The sequence below is a fragment of the Hemicordylus capensis genome, chromosome 3 (genome assembly GCF_027244095.1).
Source record: "Hemicordylus capensis ecotype Gifberg chromosome 3, rHemCap1.1.pri, whole genome shotgun sequence".
Lineage (NCBI taxonomy): Eukaryota > Metazoa > Chordata > Lepidosauria > Squamata > Cordylidae > Hemicordylus > Hemicordylus capensis.
The window spans coordinates 227,298,301-227,314,109 of record NC_069659.1 but is presented as its reverse complement, the minus strand read 5'-3'; the positions used below and the strand labels follow the sequence as shown (position 1 = coordinate 227,314,109).

At 40.8% G+C, this 15,809-nt stretch overlaps 1 protein-coding gene across 1 annotated transcript in view; it reads right to left on the bottom strand.

The window, feature by feature from the left end:
- Positions 1 to 15,809, bottom strand: part of REEP3 (receptor accessory protein 3) — a 73,855-nt gene that overhangs the window by 3,826 nt on the left and 54,220 nt on the right. Inside the window, exons 6-7 of the mRNA XM_053311015.1 lie at positions 5,473 to 5,620; positions 2,389 to 2,540 (exon numbers count right to left, since the gene is read on the bottom strand). Coding sequence (XP_053166990.1) covers positions 2,389 to 2,540; positions 5,473 to 5,620 — 300 coding nt within the window. The remainder of the gene's footprint in view (positions 1 to 2,388; positions 2,541 to 5,472; positions 5,621 to 15,809) is intronic.

Here is a 15,809-nt window from a genome sequence, read left to right as displayed (position 1 = left end):
GAATCCAGCCGACCGAAAGGAATAAGAGAGTAAATCCAAATATTATGTGGTAAAACTAGTTTGACACCATTAACAGCTTCTAAAAACTGTCATTCTACTGAATTCCACAAGTTTCATTCCAAATGATCACTGCATATGCACCAAGTGCTGGTAGGCCAATGCAAAACATAGGCAGTTTTATTTAATGCATACAAGCCACTCTATGATTTGATGGAGCAGCTAAAGACATTTTAAATAAAACCAATGCAGCTAAGGACATTTAATTTTATCTATCTATCTATCTATCTTTCGCATTTATATGCCACTTTTAGGCAAACCTTCCAAAGCACTTTACAAAAAACTTGAATAAAGAACAATATACCAAGCCACACCTTTACACCTTTACATGGGCCTTTCTTTCTTCTCCCCTCCCCTCAGAGCAAGATGGTCCCTCTGTGGTGGCAGTTGGGGGAGGGAGGGCCCACTTCAGCCGGGACATGGTAGCTGGATGGTGGCAGCCCCCAACCTGTCTGTCTCTCTCCTTTCCTCCCCTCAGAGAAAGATGGTCCCTGGTCTCTTGAAGAACAGACTGATGCAAGCAAGTAAATTTGAGGGCTGGCGCTTTTATGTCCCCCTCTTAACTACAGTTAAGAGGTCAAGAGGCAATTGTGAGAACATATGTTGCTCCCCAGCCTACCTCAATTAAGAGGACCATCAGCACATATAGCCACAGTTGCTAACCAGGGTTCCTTTTTAACCAGTATCTGAACCACCAGTTCAATCAGTGTCAACTTTCTCTAAACCACAGTTAAGCAGGGAGAGGAGAGAAAAGCAGCATACTGTTCAGAAAGAAGTAGACAGATGGAAAATGCTTTATGTTCCCACAGCTGACCTCCAACAGCTTAAACTAGTTAAGAGGAACAAGAGTGTTTCTATACCAACGTAGCCAGAGGAGTGGCGGGGGGTACACACCAACAGACAAATTACGTGTGCTGAAAGCTCAAGTGTGTGTTTCAAGCTGTACTGGCAACAATTTTAACACCTAACTGTGTTACACAAGCAGCTAACAGCAGTGCTCAGGGCATTAAGTGTTCAGAGGTTTTTAAAACTATAAACCAACCCTATCGCACCAAATTATGCACTTGTTATTTCAATCTGTTGCACTCTACCTTGAGAAACCGTGGCAAGTCAGCACTGAAAAAGTTCAACACAAAACTTGACTTAGCAAAAGGTGCCTCAAAGAGAACATAACCCTCCTCAATGGGAGCACATCTCAAAGCTCTAGTCAGTGCGCTATTTGGGAATTAAGGAAAAGACTTGAACATCTTCAGTTTGATCAATGTCGTCACAAATCACTCCGGATGTTATATTAACAAAACCACAATGTTTCAAAAAGGGGCATATGGACCCAAATGGTTGAAATATATTTGTCATCTGCTGCCCCCTGCCCCACAAAATCTTCAAACTGCTCTTTGATATCCCAAGTTCAGAAAGCATTTGGAGCATATGGCATAAGAGATTAAGGAACATGTAGTACAGAACTGGCATTTCTGTCTTTCTTTCTTCCCGTCCCATTTTTCTCTTGGGCCAAGATTTCAAACGGCTTTTAAAATAATGGGGAGGATGATGTATATTGCATATGAGACAATGGAGGAAATTAGCAGTATAGAAGTCAAGACATTCTTCAATGTGGCTTCTTCACTTCTTTTTGAGTACACTGGGAGCTGCCTTATACTGAGTTGGATCATTGCTCAGCTAGATCAATACCGTCTACACTGACTGGCAGTGGCTCTCCAGGGATTCAGGCAACGGTCTTGTCCAACCCTAGCGGGAGATGCCAAGCAATAAACCTAGGATCTGGTGCACACAAAGCATGTGCTCTACCACTGAGCTACTGTCCCATCCCTGAAACACATAAGACGCTGCCTTATACCAAGCCCAATCATTGGTCAATCTAGGTCCATATCATTTGTTCTGATGGCCACAATTCCCTGCAGTTTCAGACTGTGAAGCCCTAACCTTGAGATGCCAGGGCTTGAACCTTGGACCGTCTGCATGCAAATCAGGTGCCAACCTGATTTTTCAATAGGAACGAAACCCCATCTAAAACAGATTAAAGAAACCACCCAGGATCACCTCTGTCTTGGGACTCAACTTCGGTTTACTGGCCCTCATTCAATCCATTATTGAAAACGCTAGTGGTCCAAATTTCTCCCATAAAATCCACATTATCAAAACTCTAATAAAGCCCCAAGGTTTGTGTTTTTGCAGACGTCAAATTCTGAAAAAAAAAATCACCTCAATTTTAGGTTTAAAAATGGTCACAGTATTTACAATATTCTGTATCCACACATGCTAGTTACCCTTCTACAGGCTTTACATTATTAAGGAAGAGAGAGTTTTACTTGCCTCTTTGCGGCCTTTGATAGTTTTTACAGATTTCATACTTTGTGTTCTCCGGAGGCCTCTCTGAGCCAATGTCTCATCTTCTGAAAAGGTTCCTTCCCTCTCCTCATCTGTTTTATCATCTTCAGAATCCCTTTTTATTGGAATACCATAACCTAACAGGGATTACAAGGTCAACATTACGTGTTGCAATTTATATCAATTACTTGTAATTATTTGTCTTTAAGAAGACATAAAGTTTAAGTAGTTCAGCCAATGATTTTTTCAACATTCTAGACATAATCCTCTGCAACTATTTCCATGTTCCCAAAGCAACGTTTGACTGGTGTTTAGTATATGGCATAAAGAGCTGTTCTCAAACTGCTTTTGAAAGCAAGGGAACTTTCAAAAGTAGTTTGTGATGAGGCATGGGACACCGTTTAGGGACGTGCAGAATGTTTTGTAGTTGGGACGTTCTGACTCGAAATGGGCTGTTTCAAGTGTTTCAAGCTTGGAACAGAATGCCCTTCAAATAAAGGGCCTGTTTCGAGCTCAGAACAGAACACTACCCATTTCGATCAGAATATTTCAATGTTCTGAGCGCCATTTTGGTGGTTTGTTTTTCCTTTGCTGGCTGGTTTTCTGGCACTGGCTTCCAATTGGCTTGCAGTCTCCTTGCTTCTTGGTTCATTTGTTATCATACAAATCAAGTCACGGGCAACTGTGCCCTCATTGGCTGGCGGGAGGGAGGAGCCAAAGGAGGGATTTTCAAATTTTATTTAAGGGACTGGGAGGCCAGAGAATGATTATGGTATGCCACTCAAGAGAGGAGGAAGGATCAGAGAGTTTGCAACAGCACAAACTGAAACTGGTGGTGCAGCAGCCTGGGGCCTGCCTGGCTCAGTGGAGACCTGAGAGAGGAAGAGTGTGTGCCTACTGGCTTATCTGTCTCTTTTTTCTCTTTTTGCAATGCACCAACTGCTTTTTTATTCTATTATTATTATTATTAATTATTATTATTATTATTGTACCAGCAGCCCCAATGGATTTAACTGGGTGCTGCTGTGGATTATCTTCTTCTTGTAGCCAGCCCCCAGTGGCTTTAATAACAGGGATGCTGTGCCGACTTTTTCCTCTCTTTTTCAGCCCCAAGCTGCACCTTTGCTGCTGCTGTGTGCCTGAATTAGAATTCATTTTTTGTTTTTATAAGCTGGTGTGTTCTGTGACCTCTGTCTGGTGTCCAGCCTGCCAAGCGCTCTGTTTCCTTTCCCCTCCCCCAGCTTTTTCTTTTCTTTTTTTGGGGTGGGTGCCTGCTTGCTCTACCCCCAATGTCTGCTTGGCCCAAGTGCCACTAAGAGCGGTACCTGGCCAGACTCCAGCAGAAGATGCAGGAAGGTAAGCAGTCCTTCTTCCCAAGTAAGGTTAGAGTAAGGTTAGGTAAGGTTAGAGTTCTTTAACCCTCTAGCCCATTTCTTTTGTGACTCATGGTCACCCCCACCCACTGCAACACCACTGGCAGTTCGCCCCACCCTGTCCAACCCCAAAACCAGATGTGTCACAGTCTGCTCATTAGTGCTGCTGACACACACATGCACGCCACAATTCATGATGAGAGGGACTGGTGCCCTGACCCATGTTTCAGGCTGGTTCACCCATGTTTCAACCAGGGCCCAGCACCAATCTGAGGCCATGGTGTCATCCAATCACAGGCAGGCAGCAGTGTCACAAGATAAATGCTGGAGCAGAGAAGCAAGAAGTGTTCTTCTCATGTCAAGAGCCTAGAGGATTTGTTCCTTGTCAGACCATTGGTCCATCTAGCTCAGTATTGTCTGCACAAGGCCGTGATGACTACTCTGTCCTTCTGTGACAGGCAGGATGCCTTAGGTTTTATTTTGTTGTTTGCTCAGCACCAAGTATAATATGCTGTGCTATTGCTGCTATAACTATCTGGTTTTGCTGGATCTCAGATCGACAAAGGCAGAACTTGGATTTGTTTAGTTTGGAAGACAGTGTTGTGGCGGGAAGTGGACAGTGGCAAAGGAAGGTATGTAGGTGGGGCAGGGGGAGAGTGAGAGAGAGAGATTTCTTGGTGACTGCTGTGAGGAGCTGCATGTATGGCCTTGAGTGGAGACTAACTTGTGCTTTACCCACTGCTCTACATTTGCATTGCAACATGTACCCAGTCAAAATGTGGCGGAAGTTGCTATCGTTGAGCTTCCCATTTGTTCCCAATGGGAACAATTTCCCATTGTTTTCTATGGCCAAAACATTCAAAACATTTCGAGTTTCTTCCGTCAAAGCTGGCTGTTTCAACAGAACAAACTCGAAATGTTCCGGCCATCTGCGTTTTGTTTCATGCTCAAAACAAAACATGAAATCTGTTTTGTGCACATCCCTAGCTCTGTTGTTTAAAGGAAAAAACACCTTTGTATTCAAGCAATAATATTTAAGCACATTCTAATTTCTCCTCTTATCAAAAAATATACTTGGGATTTGGATAAAGACACAATAGTTGATGTTCATTCATATGTTTCAGATCTGAAGCAAGATGTCCCACACAGGCATTTTGCTAAAAGCAGCTAACTTTTTTTAAAGGTACAATCCTCTTGGCAGGAGTGTGCTATCCACTCAAACACAAAACTAGTTCAATCATGCATACCTGAAAATATGTAATTAAAGCATACGCAAAGGGAGAAAATACACTTTGCAAAGTAATTTAGTCAGTCAGCTACAGAAAGGATGGGTCTTTGCCTGAAAAATTAGATTTACCATGAATCTTAATATGCTTAAAAATGTATACCACAGCACAAGGGGGGGGGGGATCTTTTCAGCACAATAAAGGAAGGCACAAGATGGCTATGTAAGTCTGCATATCATCAGATAACAGGTATAAAGGTTATATGCCAGCCATGCTGCTGGTCATGTGGTCTAAAAGAATTTTCAACTATAAATTACACACCATATAAGCAAAACAACCAAAATCAGTTGAGCTACCACGGCAGAGAAGGATGGATCAGCCAATATTATTTAGAGACACAGCCCATCATTTAGAGACAGAGTAATATAGCAAACACAGAAATAACCAAATTCTTGTAGTAATATACAAACCTAAGGATTCATTGGTAGAGCTTTTGCCTCTCTTTTTGGTATCCGGTAAAGTCTGGAAGTGTCTTTGTCCCACTGGTTCATCACCTTGAATAGTTGTTAGGTCATGCATGCTGAAACTCCGCAACTTTTCTGTTATCGCCCCTTGACCCTGTAATATTATGGGAGCAAATGAGTCTTTTGGTAAGGGGAAGACAATTTGGATCCTTCTCTTCAACACTGATATATAATGTTATATACATGGTTGTACTATTCTGCATGCAGCATCTGTATTTGTTTCTAACAGTTAAGCATTCACGTTCATCTGGGTAGCACTAAACTTTAATTTGCAGCTTTAAACAGGTCTTACATTAGTATACCAATTTATTAAAAATATCCTCATTTTAAAACCCATGTTAGACTTCAGTTAGATTTAAGAGTTATGCTCTACACAATCTATAGCCTAATAGTAACTTCTTAATTTTCTATCACCAAGATAAATTAAATTACAAGCAGGTTTTATTATTCCAGAACTGTTTTATGTCTAACGATGGGAAAGGGAGCGACTTTAAATACTGCAATATACAACATATGCACTGACCCTACAGAAATGGGAGCCAGAAAGCCATATATCCCTGTCAACCTGCACCAATTATGAGGCATGTGAAAACCCAATGTCCTTTGGTTTCCTTCTTGGAAAACAAGAAGGTTAGACTTAATTCTTTATCTAGCTATTCTTCTAAACAAGAGTTGCATCCCAATCCCAACCCATTTATGCAGACAGCCTCAAAGGCAGAGCACAAGAGCCACAACAGAGCATGCCAATAAGGTAATGTGAGAGTTTGAGTCTGAGAGGAAAGGTAAGTACTATTTAAAAATCTCTCATAGGATCAACGATAATTTAGGAAGGAAGGCTTTAATAATAAAACTGTGGGCAGTATCCAGACTAGTATTTAGACAAAGGGGAGACATTCCACTCATACAAGGTAAAGGGTGGGAAGTGATATTCACTTATCCTCCTTTCCTCTGCAGTCCCTTGAACTCCCAAAATTATGACCTTGAAGCTCCACCAACCATCAAAAGAATATTTTCAGAGGAACACAGTGCAGAGAAAAGGAGGAGGGGTCAGTGAAAGCCATCATCTTCCATTTGCACAAACATCTGGATGCTGCCCAGATACGGAGTTTAGTGCAGGCTAGCAATAAATTTAGTCTATCGAGTTAGGATTTTGTTCCTAAGAACTAATTTTGATACCATTGAGGAGGGTATCCTTCCGGGTCACCTGAGGGAGGGAGGATTAGGTGGCACTGTTCTACAGTGGTTCCATTCCTATCTCTCAGGTAGATTCCAGATGGTGTCACTTGGAAACTGTTGCTCTGCAAAGCACGAAGTAAAGTATGGAGTTCCATGAGACTCCATACTGTCTCCAATGCTCCTTAACAGCTACATGAAACGGCTGGGATAACTCATCAGGAGATTTGGTGCAAGGTGTTATCAGTATCTCCAGTGACTGTTGCTGGTGTCTATCTTCTTTTTCTTTTTAGATTGTGAGCCCTTTGGGGGCAGGGATCCATCTTATTTATTTATTATTTCTCTGTGTAAACTGCCCTGAGCCATTTTTGGAAGGGTGGTATAGAAATCAATCAATCAATCAATCAAATAAATAAATAAAATGCTGATGCCATCCAAATCTATTTATCCTTATCAGCTTCATCAGAAAATGGCATAACTCCCCTAAATGCCTGTCTGGAGGTGGTAATGGACTGGATGAGGGCTAACAAACTGAAGTTGAATCCAAATTAGATGGAGGTACTGATTTGGACTCAGATATGGTTAAGATCTGCCTGTTCTCGCTGAGTTTACACTCCCCCTGAAAGATCAGATACACCTCCTGGGAGTGCTCCTGGATCCAAAACTATATCTAGTTTCTCAGGCTGAAGCAGTAGTCAGGAGAGCTTTTTATCAGCTTTGGCTGATGTGTCAGCTAGAGGTGTGCACAAATTTGCCTGGTTCGGTTCAAGTCCGCACTGGACTTGTGCGGTTTTGTTCCCCCCGAACATACCCCCAGCTCAAATTCAAGCTGGTTCAGGCGTTCTAAGTAAATAATAATAATAAATTAAAAAGCTTTTTAGACTTACTGCTGGGTCCATATCGGCAGAGGCCATGGGAGTTTGTCTCGCTGCCATCTCCTACTCCCCCCACTGGCCTTCTCCCGCTCTAAAGAGGGCCAGTTGGCATCCCGGGTGGCCTCTAAAATGGCCACCACAAGAGGAAGGACCCAAACAGCCGGAAAATGGGCTAAACTGGCCCTTTTTAGAGCGGGAGGTCAGTGGGGGGAGGGTCAGATGGCAGAGACACACACCCCCACAGCCACCAGCGACCTAGGAGGTGAGTCTTTATTTATTTATTACACACTTAGAACTCCGGAACCAGCTCTGAGCTGGCTCCGGGGGTTTGGCTCAAGGCTGAACTGGCTCCAGATCGAGGGCAAGCCTTCAAGCTGGCCCAGTTCAATGGTGAACCGGCTCGACTTCAAGCCGGTTTGCACATTCTTAATGTCAACTATACCCTTTTCTGGAAGTAAATGACCTTAAAAGAGTAGTACATAGGCTGGTGACCTCCAGGCTTGACTTCTGTAATGCACTCTACACGGGGCTGCCTTTGTACACAGTTTGGAAGGGACTACTTCTGAACTACACACTAATTCTGAAAGAATTGCACTGGCTGCCAATGTGTTTCCAAGTGAAATACAAAGTGCTGATCATTACTTAAAAACCCCTGAGTGGTTTAGGTACAGGGTACTTAAGAGACTGCCTCCTTTGTCATGAATCCTGCTACCTATTAAGATCATCTGGGTAGATCTGGTTGCTCTTGCCACCAGCTCATCTGGTGGCAACTCAGGACCAGACTTTCTCTGTGGCTGCCCCAGGGCTTTGGAATGTACTCCCTGTCAAAATAAGAGCTTCTCTATCTCTGGTTGCTTTTTAATAGGCCCTTGAGACACACCGGTATTCTCAGGCTTTTAATTAAAATTAATTTTAAAGTGTTTAATTGTTTTTATTCTGTGAAAGTGTTTTGTTTGTTTTTATATTGTAATGAAGCGATTTAGATATCTGGCGGTATATAAATATTATGATAAATAACTAATTCACTAATCATACTGGTTGTCCCCTCAACCACATTTGGGGGAACATTAAAGACAAGAGCAGTAGTTATGGTTGAATAGGTAGCCCTGGACCTAACACTTGAAAGCTAGAAAGTCAACATAATAGTAGTAACATTTTCTTAAAGTATAATAAACAATCCAAATAAATCTGCAAGATGGTATAAGTAGTTTGACTCTCTCACACAAACCTTCATCCTTGAGCAAAACACTACACAAATTTGCATTAGCCAAAGGCCATTATGATCCTTTGTAAATAATCTAATAGCAGAAACATCTCAAATACTACATTATCTATCTGGAGATATAATGCCTTTTATTAACAGCTAGATCAAAGAATAAGGACATAGCAAACAGAAAAGCATGGCAAAATATTTGATATTATGCATGAAAGAAAGAAAAGCTGTTTTGGCTGCATACCATCTCGAGTTTGCGCTGTTTGAAATGGAGGAACTGTAATGCTGCAACATCGCATGCACAGCAACAATGGAAGCAGTAAATAAAGTCACACCATGTGGAAGCTGAGCATCTTATGGTTCCCCCTACCCCTGTTTCAATAAATCAAGCTGTGAAACTTACAAGGAATGAGCGTTAGGACCCTTGCCTGAGTCTCAGGTAAACCCTGGATTTGTGGGTTTGTCTACATTTACAACCACATTGTAGTCACTTCACCTCATCAGTTCCATCTATAGGCAGTGTAACACTATCTCCCCTTACAAGGGCACTGCAAAAATAGTACAACATAAGAGGTCTGACACACAATTACTTTAATAAAGCATTAGCCAAACTGTTACTATTCAAAATAATGATATACTGTACTGCTTTTCAACAGAAAAAATTCTCAAAGCAGTTTACATAGCAAGAGAAGCAAGAAGATTTTGAGTCCCTTTTGAACATGGAACAATCTAAAAAGGAATCCCAAGTAGACACTAGCAACAGCTAATGGGAGGGATGCTACTAGACTAGGAAGAAAAGGAAACGTTGCTCTCCTGCTCCAGTACTTTATTTTAAAGTTGCCATATGCTCCAATAGTGACTGACTTAAATTTATTTACAATAGTCTTGCAATATAAAGGCAGAGAGAAGTGCCTCTACTACACAATTAGATGCACAAACTGCAAGTATATCATGCCAAGGTCAGATCTGAGATTCACCAAGTCAGTAACGGAACAATCACACAAAATTTTAGTAGGCATATGCCAATGGCAAGCATTCATCAGTTGCAGTTATTCCTTGGGGAATGGCCGTAACACAGTGGCCAAGAACATGCTTAGGACTCAGAAGGTCCCAGGTTCAAGTCCTGCCATCTCCAAGTAGGCCTGGGGAAGACCCTAGTCTAAAACCCTGGAGAACCACTATCAATCACTGTAGATAATACTGAGCTAGATGAAATAGCCATCTGACATAGAAGGCAGCTTCATAAGTTAAGGATCCAAGCCATTTTCCCAAGGAAAGCAAAGTCTCCATATCTTTGCCAAACTACAAGTTACTCCTTTAAATACCATATAGTTTCAAATTAAAGGAATAGCTGCTTCTTGAAGAGAAAATTGTGTGTAATTTCACTGGTTGCTATGTTTTAACAAGAATATCTGATACCCAGTTCAAACCTGCACACACACCCCATGAGCATGGCTGAAGAGACTGTCCACTGGCAGCACTCCATGAGAAATAGGAACAGCAAAATGATTACCATATGCAACCATGAAAAAGCATGTACAATTGTACTCTTGTAGAGGCAGTTAGAACTGTTGTAAAAACATTGCACATATGCAGTAAGATCTTACTGTTTCCACAACAGTGTTGTCCATGGAAGCATTTTTGACATTGCTCACATGGGAGTGTCTGAACCAGTTCTTAACAAGGAAGCCAAACACCAGCTTGTATGTGTCTGTGTAAAGCCTAAGTATACACACAGAAAACATATTTGACCAAGGTCCTCGTTTTAACCCTCACATGCCATAAGAAGGCAGGGGATTGTTCCAAGTCAGTATCTCAGTTTGGCTGGCCTTCTAGAGCGGACAGAGCATTAACTGCAAAATCATGCATCATACCCTGTATAATCTTTATAACCTGCCTTTTGCTCTAATGGGACCCCTAAAACAGCTTACATGTTGCCTGTAGATACCTGCTTTAGCTCAAAAGTTACATTGTAAATTGTAAATTACATTGTAAAGAAGCCTTCCTCAATACATTTTAATCCTAGAACTGATATGACAAGTTTTTAGTTTACCTACTGTACTTATGATTAATTGGCTTTAATTGGAACTGTGATTTTATTATGCTTAAAGCATTGGTTCAGTTAGGTAAGGAATAGGTTGAATGAAATGTAACAAGGTGACAAGCTAAAAATGGTAGCTCAATCAACTAGAGCTTTGAATGATCAACTAAAGCCAATTATTAAAGGCGCACTTCTTTGGAATTATATTGGTGTTATTGTGTTGTTGCAATACGAAAAAGTGATAAACAATGTTTTTAAGAATGCTTCTCTAAAAAGAGTGGTAGTTTCAATTTATTCAACTGCCTTTTTCAATACCCTAATAACTGAGGTTTTGATGATCTGGCTGTTGGCATAGTTTAATGGTTTGTTTGCTGTTTTAGTTCATATTATTGCAATGATTTTATCCACTGTTTGATATTGTTAATTTTAATGTATTTTATTGTACTATTTACTGTTGTGAACTGCCTTGGGTATTGCCTCAGTGGGAAGGTGGAATACAAGTTCCTCTAAATAAACCAACACAAAGCCAATTATATAAGAATGTGACTGTATTATATTCATACTCTTTGGATCTTATCAAATTCACCTGAGAACAATTGAATACTATTAATTGTCCACAGAGGCATCTTCCCTACAGTCTTAATATCCTGCCCTGCATGCACCTACACACATGCACACACACACACACACACACACACACACACACACACAGCCTGAAGATCTGATACTTGACCGATACATACACACCACAGTTTCTCATTGATCCAATAGGCACATTGCTATGTCTTCTTCTTGTTCAGTTGCTTCTCCTATTGGACTAGCTATCATTAAGGCTAGTTGATCTTTTGACACTGCATCTCTACATAGTGACACAGTGCTTCTACCATACCAATCTCATAAGGTTTTTCAACTATGATGTTTTCCTTCTTCCTGCCCACGATCTTTCCTTGCAATATTAATTATAGAAGACAATATCTGATGCCTCATCACATGCCCCAAATATTCCAGTTCCCTTTCTTTCATTGTTCTTAAAATGTCCATGTTTTTATTATTCTTTGCACAACTTCTAAATTGGTGACTGTATCTACCCAGGATATTTTCAACATTTTTCTATACATCCATGTTTCAAAAGCCTCAAGCCTCTTACACATATCTTTGGTGAGTGGCCAACTTTCCATTCCTTAAAGCAAGATTGGGAAAACCTAACACTTAGTCATTCCGGTCCTTAAATTCAAATTAAGTCCATGGTTACATAATATTTTTTCATTTTAGTAAAAGCACCCCTTGCTTGCTCTATTCTTGATTTTATTTCTTGAGTATTATCCCATTTATTATTTAATCTGCAACTTAAATACTTATAGGATGTTACTATACCTATATCTATATCATTATTTCCCACTATAATGTTTGGCACATCAAGTTTCCCCTTTCCCCTAAAGAGCCCCTGGTGGCGCAGTGCTAAAAAAACTGCCGCCCTGTAACCAGAAGGTTACAAGTTCAATCCTGACCAGGGGCTCAAGGTTGACTCAGCCTTCCATCCTTCCGAGGTCGGTAAAATGAGTACCCAGAATGTTGGGGGCAATATGCTAAATCATTGTAAACCGCTTAGAGAGCTTCGGCTATAGAGCGGTATATAAATGTAAGTGCTATTGCTATTGCTATTGCTATTTGTAATGACTGTATCTTTAGTTTTCTTGGTATTAATGGTCAGGCCACATTGTTCACTTGTTTGTACTACTCTGTTTAACATTGCCTGCATATCATTCACATTATCAGATATTAATACTGTATCATCGGCATACCTAAGATTATTTTTTAATTCACACCCAAAAGCAATTTCTTCCTCTACCTTATATAAAGCTTCATTAAATATTGCTTCAGAATAGATATTAAACAAAAGAGATGAAAGTAGGCATCCTTGTCGAACACCCTGCTTGTTATTTATAAATTCTGTCAATCTTCAACCGCCCTGAGCCGTTTTGGAAGGGCGGTATACAAATTGAATAAATAAACAAACAAACAAACTCTAACCACTTTTTGGTCCCAGTAGAGATTGCCAATTTATGAATGTCTTGTCATCTAATCCAATTCTTTTAAAGATTTAAATTCATTTCATATGCTGTACCCTATCAAAAGCCACCTAATGGCACAGCAGGGAAATGACTTGGCTAGCAAGCCAGAGGTTGCCGGTTCGACTCCCCGCTGGTACGTTTCCCAAACTATGGGAAACACCTATATTGGGCAGCAGCGATATAGGAAGATGCTGAAAGGCGTCATCTCATACTTCACAGGAGATGGCAATGGTAAACCCCTTCTGTATTCTACCAAAGACAACCACAGGGCTCTGTGGTCGCCAGGAGTCAACACCGACTCGATGGCACACTTTACCCTATCAAAGGTTTGGTTTTGTTATAATCAAGAAAATACAGAAACACATTTCTATTAACATCTCTACATCGTTGAATGAAAACTTGGATACCAAAAAGTGCCTCTCTCATTCCTAAATTGTTCCTAAATCCAAACTGATTTTCACTTAAAATATCCTCACACTTGTGATAAATCCTTGAATGTATTATTCTTAACAATATTTTAATTGTGTGGCTGATTAAACTGATAGTTCTGTATTCATTGCAGGTCTTTGCATTGCTTTTCTTTGGAACTGTGACCAACATAGACTTTAACCAATCATCAGGAATAATTTCAGAGTCATAAACTGAATTAAATAAATCGCATGAAACCGGGGTCCCCAACCTACGGCCCTCCATATGTTGCTGAACTACAATTCCCATCATCCCAGCCACAATAAGTTGTAGCTGGGGGTGATGGGAATTGTAGTTCGGCAACATCTGGAGGGCCGCAGGTTGAGGACCCCTGACATAAAATGTCTGTACTGTATTCATCTAATAATTTGAATATTTCAGCAGTTATCTTATCTGCACCAACTGCTTTACCTTTTTTCACTAAATTTATAGTGTGTTTTATTTCATCTTTCTGAATTTTAGGGCCAGAATAAGTTCTTCCAATATAAAGGATGTTCATAACATTGCTATTTCGAATCACCGAATTTCAAGGCACGGAGACATTTAAATTGCTATCTCAAAACCTGAGATTTAATTGCCAACGGTTTGTCACACAATCTGCAAATTCTATTAATATAGAATGTGGGGGTTTTTTCCGGTAGATTGCACATTTACAACAGCATATGTATCTATCTTTCTAGGGAATTAAAAATAGCTACAAACACACATACTTTTTATTCTAGAAGGAAGCCCTTTCTCAAACATTTTTAAAGCATCTAGAAGATTAAATTAAAAGAATGACAAAGTTTGTAAGCATCCATGCTGTCCTTTTTAAAAAGCCATATAAGGATATCCCTTAGCCTGTAGGACTGGCTTTCACTGGCTACCCTGTGAATTACCTACATATAGAATGAAATCTCCAAATCTGATATGGTATCTCCCCCTTGTGATTTGCAGATTACATCTTTCAGGATGTACTCCTCTGGAAGCAGTGAGAAAAACCCTGCTTCAAATATTCTTGAAATACAGGGAGTCCCCAAATTACAAACAAACTTAAACCGCATTTGTAAGCTGGATGTTCATAACTCGGAATGCATATAGTTCCTATGAGGAACAACTTGATATTGTGTGCAGGTTGGCGCTGGGGACTTCATTAGTTTACTGTGTTATGGAGCTTTGTTTGTAAGTACAGGTTGTTTGTAAGTGGCGTGTATGGGTTTAAGACAGCTCTCTTCAAATCGTCTCTTCATCTCAACTATAAAGAGATCTGAGCCTCAAGCACACTTTAATCCCTTTCCACCACCAGGGGCATTGCTAGGTACTAAAATGATCCAGGGCCCAGGCTCACTGTCCCCCATTCGATAATTAAACTTTTATCAAACTCTGCAAGAATAATTACATACATTTTCTAAAGTATCTAATATCAGAGAATCTTATACATCTCTGCTTGGAAGCAAGTCCCTCTAATTCTCAGTGGGACTTACTCCAAGATCACAAGATGAAGTTCAAGAGAGACCAATGTAAAGTCCTGTATTGGAGTAAGAAAAATCCACTGCACAAGTATAGATGACCTAGCTTGATGGCAGTACATGTGAAAGGGACCTAGGTGATCTCAAGCATGCACAGAGTACATTTGATCAGAAACTAAACAAAAAGCTTCCAATTCAAAGCTTGACTTTCCCAGGCAGGCTTGAATTCCAAGCACCTCTCATTTTTAGAAATTAAGCATTCATCATGAATAGAATTTAAGAAGAAATAAATGCATGTGAGTACTCTCCATCTTTGGCAGGTGCTAATCAAAATTCATGCAGAAAGCAGCTGCAGCTTACAAGGCAGGTCCACGCACAGAGAAGCCAAAACCCTTAGTGCAAAGACTGTGCAACCAGCTTAGGAGTGTTTGTCACAGATCCTTCTGACACTTTGAAAGGAGAAATGTGGGAGGGCTCCAAGTGAGTATGCATAGAAGTGTTTGCCTCTTTTAGGGGTTGCTGCTTATCTTTTTTTTTTAAAGCCCAGGTCCATACAACTGAATAGATGCCCTTTCTTTCCGTGCACACTGGCACAGAAAGCCACAGACTTGCCCTAAGATATCACCAACTCCAAAAGATGCCTCTTGTTTCACCAGCTTTGATCTGGCCACCTAGAGGATCACCATTTTAACCTCTGTAAGATCTTTGCACCTTGAAAAAACCACTTCTAACCAACACTGCCAGGTGGAGAGGGACACCACCACCACCCTGCAGACTCTCTACTTCTGCTCGCCTTTAGGCAAAGGGGAGCAACATTTCAAAAAACAGAGGGTGGGGGTCACTGTTCCCTCTAAGGTCCACAGCCATGCGCCTGCACACGTCAGTCAACCCCTCCACTCAGTTAAATTTAGCAGCCGTGCAGTTCCAGCCTTTTTTCCTGCACTGCGATCTCTGCTTGTGTCCCGCCACAGTGTGTCTCAGTAGTGCTCTTCC